Raw genomic sequence first — 5,606 nt, forward strand, 5'->3', positions numbered from 1 at the left:
CCTCAGGCTGGTGCAACGTCATGCCGGCCTCTGCCGCCGCAGGCTCCCCCCCCCCCCCCGGGCCCCCCCCCCCCCCCCCCCCCCCCCCCCCCCCGCCGAGTTCTGGCTCGTCCCCATCCCCGGGGAGTCCCTCAGCCCTCCCACGACTCCAAGGGTGGGCCGGAAGCTTCTTGGTCAGTTCGTTTCCCAACTGGTGGGTTGCAACATCCCGGGCCAGTTAACCCCAGGAGTGGCCGCGGCGGACGACTCCGCCCCTGCCCAGCAGGGGGCGTGCCTGCCCCGCCCCATTTCTGTCCGCGGGGCCGCTCCCCTGGCTCGCGCCTCCGCAGACTCCGGCTCTGTATCTCCCGGGACAGGGGTCAGGTCCGAGCCCCGGGGAGGCTCTCGGAGCGCAGCTTGGCGCAGCCTACACGCGCCGGAGGCCATGGCGGGCACCCTGGACCTGGACAAGGGCTGCACGGTGGAGGAGCTGCTCCGTGGTTGCGTTGAAGCCTTCGGTGAGTGGCACGGGAGGACACGCCCAGCCTGAGACCAGCCGGGAGCCTGAACCCTGACCCCTGCCTCCCAGGGCAGACCTCTGCCCAACTCGCATCCTGCAGCCTCTTTGGCGAAAGTCTCCTCTTCATCCCGGGGTAGAGAGATCCACACGGTGCAGAAAGAGAAAAGGTTTCCCTTCCCTAGTATACCAGCGTTGAAGGGAGGGACGGCGGGGTCCCCAGACTCTGACCCACGAGGACCGTTATCTGTCTCCCCGGGGGATCCGGAGGAACTCGCTATTGCGGCCTGGAAGCTGTTTCCGGCTGATGGGGGGTGGCTTATCTGGTGAAGGGGTGCCGCTTCCCCAGGCACTCAGGAAATGACCTCTGGATTCTTGACCCCGCGGAACCCGTCTCCTTCCGCCCCAGCTGGTTCCCCTCCAGACTACAGGCCCGACTCAGACGCTCCTCTCCTCTAGTTCCTCGGATCCTGCCTTATGCCTCTTCCACCCTACCTTTACTTTATAATCTGCCTCCTGGTTTCGGAGCCCTGGGAAAGCCGGAGGCATCTGGGAGCCAGAAACCCGGCAGGCTGCGGGGTAGGGTTTAGGGACCGAAGCTGCGGGACGTAGGGTCAACCCGCTTCTCCTTGACCCCTCGGAGTTAGATGACTCCGGGAAGGTGCGGGACCCGCAGCTGGTGCGCATGTTCCTCATGATGCACCCCTGGTACATCCCTTCCTCTCAGCTGGCGGCAAAACTGCTGTACATATATCCTTCGCCGGCCTCGCCAAGGGCCCTGCAGTCCGCATCCATAAGGGAGCCCCGCTGCCCAGCGGGGGCAGAGGATGGGCTTCACTCCTAGAGCGTGGGCCACTCCCACATCACAGAATTCAGGATTGGCCCAGGCAGCAGCTAGGGCCTAAGCTCCACCCCTTTCCTCCCCTTAGAACTAAGGCCCCGTCCCCGGGTCTCTCCCCAGCCTAGGCCTTGCTCTCTCCTCCCCACAGCCTAGGACCTGTTCCTACTCCCAGCGCAGGTCCTGCCTCTTGCTTCTCTCCCAGAACCCAGGTCCTGCTCTCAGCCTCTCCCAGAATCTGGCCCCCATTCCATCCAGGCACCCTCCCAAAGCTCACACCTCACCTCTGCTTTCAGCCCCTTTCCAGAGCTCAGGCCCTGCCCGCCCCAGACCCCACCCCTAGAATTTCTCCTAGAACCAGGCCCTGCCCTCAGCCTCCCCCAAGAGCTCGGGTCCCATCCCCCACCTCCTTTTCTAGAGTGAGTCTCCATCCTTGTTTTCCTTAACTCCACTTCACCTACCAACAATCCCGGAAGGACAACTCCAGTTCACTTCAGGTGAAAACATGCCATCTGGTCAGGTGAGTCTTCCTCTTGGGGCTCTGTCCCCTCCTCTGCTCCCTTATCTCAGGCTTCAAGACGGGTCTGAAAGAGTGGAAATAGCTCGTTCTGGAAGCTGGTCATGTGGGTTTGAACCCGGCTCTGTCCATGGTGGTTGTGCTGCCGCAGGCTTGCCCCTTCCTGGTCCTGGCCCGGTCCCTGTTTTCTGATCTGCCCAGTGCGGGTAGGGAAGGAAAGAGCTGGGCAAGGGGAACCACAGTTCGAGGCTCTTTCCCCCTCTCTGGGGAACTACAGTCCTAGGGGATGGTGGGGGAAGGGCTGCCTTGGGTGACTCTGAACCTCCACCAGGTACTGGATCTCAGCATTCCCAGCAGAGTTTGATTTGAATCCTGAGCTCGCTGAGCAGATCAAGGAGCTGAAGGCTCTGCTAGACCAAGAAGGGAACCGCCGGCACAGCAGCCTCATCGACATCGAGAGCGTGTGCGTGGGGGGAGCTCGGAGGGCTGGGCAGGGCACTCAGCATCCTACACCATCTGCACTTAATAAATGTTTGTTGAATTGAATGGGTGAGGGTCATGTCGCTCTTGCTTAAAAACTTTCTATGGCTTCCTATCGTCTTCAAAATGCCTTGGCTGGGGATTAAGGCCTTTCATAGTCTCAGGCCAGCTTGGCATCCCTGCCTCATCTTTCACAGCCCACCACCCCATACCAGGCACCTCATACTGCAGCTGCACGGGTCCACTCACCATTCTGCAGCCCCTGCATCCTTTCCCACCATGGCGCTTTGCTCATGTCCCCTTGCCTCCTCCTCCGTGTTATCAAAACTTAGCACAAGTGTGGAGTGTCTGTGGACTCTTTCAGGGCAGAATTTGTCGTTCCTGCCTCTGTTCCTCCATGACACTTTGTGCAGACCTCTGCCCAAAGACCTCTGCACTTGTGCCACGCTATTTCGTGATTGTTTGTTTCTGTGTCTGTCTCCCTCAGTAGACTGTGAGCTCCTCGGGGGCAGGAACCGTGTCTTGCTCATCTCTGTACCCCCAGCGCCTAGCACAGTGCCTGGCACAGAGTAGGTCTTCCATAAACCTGTGTTGAGTGCGTGATGAGGGGGAGATTGCAGGAGGTGCTGGGACTGGGGACATTCGTGCTCTGCACAGTGTCTCGCGGTCAGCGCGTGAGTGGCATGAGTGTAGGGCCATGAGGGGTGGGGCATCCCCAGCAAAGGACTCACTGCCCCGCCCCACTCCCCCAGCCCCACCTACAAGTGGAATCGGCAGGTGACCCAGAGGAACCCTGTGGAGCAGAAAAAGCGCAAGATGTCCCTGTTGTTTGACCACCTGGACCCCATGGAGCTGGCAGCACATCTCACCTACTTGGAATATTGCTCCTTTTGCAAGATCCTGGTGCGGCCCAATGGCCTTCAGTCAGGGAGCGGGTGTGGGCTGGGGAGGGGGTGCCAGGAGGGGCAGGGTCTTTGGGGTAGGTGGGGTCACAGGGTGGGTCTGGGATTTCAATGTAACCACCAAAGGGCCGCTGGAGGGTGAGGAGCGGCCATTGGGGAGGGGAGGGGCCCCAGGGTGCTGAGGCCACTCTGCCTGCAGTTCCAGGACTATCACAGTTTCGTGACTCACGGCTGCACCGTGGACAACCCTGTCCTGGAGCGATTCATCTCCCTCTTCAACAGTGTCTCGCAGTGGGTGCAACTCATGATTCTCAGCAAGCCCACAGCCCCGCAGCGGGCCCTGGTCATCACACACTTCGTCCACGTTGCAGAGGTGCCTGCCCCTCCCCTTTCCCCCAACCTCCCAAATTGCCAGTAGGGCTGAGTCCCTCCTTTCCCCTAACCCACTGCCAGGTCTTCTCCAGAAAAGCTGGGCCAAGTTCTGGGCCCACTCAGTGACTCACTGCCTCATCTCTCTCCATTTATTCCCCAGAAACTCCTGGAGCTGCAGAATTTCAACACGCTGATGGCGGTGGTCGGGGGCCTGAGCCACAGCTCCATCTCCCGCCTCAAGGAGACCCACAGCCACGTGAGCCCAGAGACCATCAAGGTGCTTGAGACTCGGGGGGTCAGGGGAATGGCCTGGTCAGCCTTCCCAGGGCTGGCCTCGCTGAGAACTCCCAGCAGTGCTGGGGGCTGGGCACTCCCTCTTCATTTGATAAATGAGGAAACTGAGTCTGGGGGTTAAATCCTTTCCCAGTTGCACAGTGAAAGCAGCAGAGTGGAGTCTCTCAGGTCTGCCGAACTTCAGAGCTCGTGCTTTACTCTTCCCCTGCTTATTTTATTTTATTTTATTTTTTTGATCGTGCTGCACACATGTGGGATCTTAGTTCCCTGACCAGGGATCAAACCCGTGCCCCCTGCAGTGGAAGCACCGAGTCTTAACCACGGGACCACCAGGGAAGTCCCTATTTTATTTTAAAAAACATAACTGGTGACATACATATAGAAAAGTCTATAAAACATATGTACAGTTAAAAAAAATTAGAAAACGCCTGTGTAACTACCACTCAGGTCAAGAAATAGAACACTGCCAGCCCCCCAAGCTCCCAGCACCTTAGAGCATAACTCCGTCCTCATCAGAGGCAAACAATGTCATAACATTCCTAAGGATGATGACCTTGCCTTTCTTTCTTTCTTTTTAAAAACTTTTATTTATTTATTCATTTATTTTGGCCATACCGCACGGCATGTGGGATCTTAGTTCCCCAAACCCGTGCTCCCTGCAGTGAAAGCTCAGAATCCTAACCACTGGACCACCAGGGAATTCCTGACCTTGTTTTTCTTGATAGCTTTACCACCTATGCATGCATCCCAAAACCATGTGCGTTTCTTGTTGCCTGTTTCTGAACCTCCTATGAATGGAATTGTGTTGTATATGTGATTTTACTTCTTGCTTCTTTCATTCTTACATTCTGTTATGTGGAGCAATTGTTCATTCACTTCCGTTGCCGTATAATATTTTAGTCCACCCCGGTTTGTGTATCTCCTCTACTATTGAACATTTGGGGTTTTTCCAGTTTGGGCTGTTACGAATGATACCACTAAGAATATTCTTCGAAATCATCGTCCTGTGCTGCTCTGCCTCCCTGATCCTCAGTTTCCTCTCCTGTGAAATGGTTTTTTAAAAAATTATTTATTTATTTATTTTCTTTATGTTTTTGGCTGTGTCGGGTCTTAGCTGCTGCACGTGGGGTCTTCATTGAAGCTTGCGGGATCTTTTGTTGTGGCGCGGGCTCTTTATTGTGGCGTGCGGGCTTCTCTCTAGTTGTGGCGCACAGGTTCCAGAGTGCTGGGCTCTGTAGTTTGCGGCACGCAGGCCCTCTTGTTGAGGCACGCGAGCTCAGTAGTTGCGGCACGGGGGCTTAGATGCCTCACGGCATGTGGGATCTTAGCTCCCTGACCAAGGATCGAACCCGTGTCCCCTGCATTGGAAGGCGGGTTCTTTACCACTGGACCACCAGGGAAGTCCCTTCTTCTGTTAAATGTTGATGATAATCTGTGCCCCAGGCCTGGTGTAGAGGTGTGGTATTTGGTAGTGGGTGTCCCTTTGAACTCGTGACCTATGAATTCTGATTCCCAGGGGCTAAGGGAGCCAGTGTTGGGGGATAGTGAGGGAGGCTTTTGACCTTTTACCCATCCCTGACCCTGACTCCACATCCTCTCCCACATTTCCAGGGCTGGGCAGGGGAAGGAGAGCTGAGCCTGAGATATGTGATGTGTATGTGATGTGTGTGTGTGTGTGTGTGTGTGTGTGTGTGTGTGTGTGTGTGT

At 56.7% G+C, this 5,606-nt stretch overlaps 1 protein-coding gene across 3 annotated transcripts in view; it reads left to right on the top strand.

Moving 5' to 3' along the window:
• Positions 1 to 5,606, top strand: part of RASGRP2 (RAS guanyl releasing protein 2) — a 15,822-nt gene that overhangs the window by 2,476 nt on the left and 7,740 nt on the right. For all 3 annotated transcript variants that reach the window (XM_007462049.1, XM_007462051.1, XM_007462050.1), the window contains exons 2-8: positions 357 to 497; positions 1,144 to 1,246; positions 1,792 to 1,854; positions 2,183 to 2,314; positions 3,084 to 3,234; positions 3,433 to 3,606; positions 3,766 to 3,882. In XM_007462049.1, coding sequence (XP_007462111.1) covers positions 425 to 497; positions 1,144 to 1,246; positions 1,792 to 1,854; positions 2,183 to 2,314; positions 3,084 to 3,234; positions 3,433 to 3,606; positions 3,766 to 3,882 — 813 coding nt within the window. In that variant the 5' untranslated portion in view covers positions 357 to 424. The remainder of the gene's footprint in view (positions 1 to 356; positions 498 to 1,143; positions 1,247 to 1,791; positions 1,855 to 2,182; positions 2,315 to 3,083; positions 3,235 to 3,432; positions 3,607 to 3,765; positions 3,883 to 5,606) is intronic.

Source organism: Lipotes vexillifer, unplaced genomic scaffold (genome assembly GCF_000442215.2).
Source record: "Lipotes vexillifer unplaced genomic scaffold, Lipotes_vexillifer_v1.1 scaffold1129, whole genome shotgun sequence".
NCBI classification, from domain to species: domain Eukaryota; kingdom Metazoa; phylum Chordata; class Mammalia; order Artiodactyla; family Lipotidae; genus Lipotes; species Lipotes vexillifer.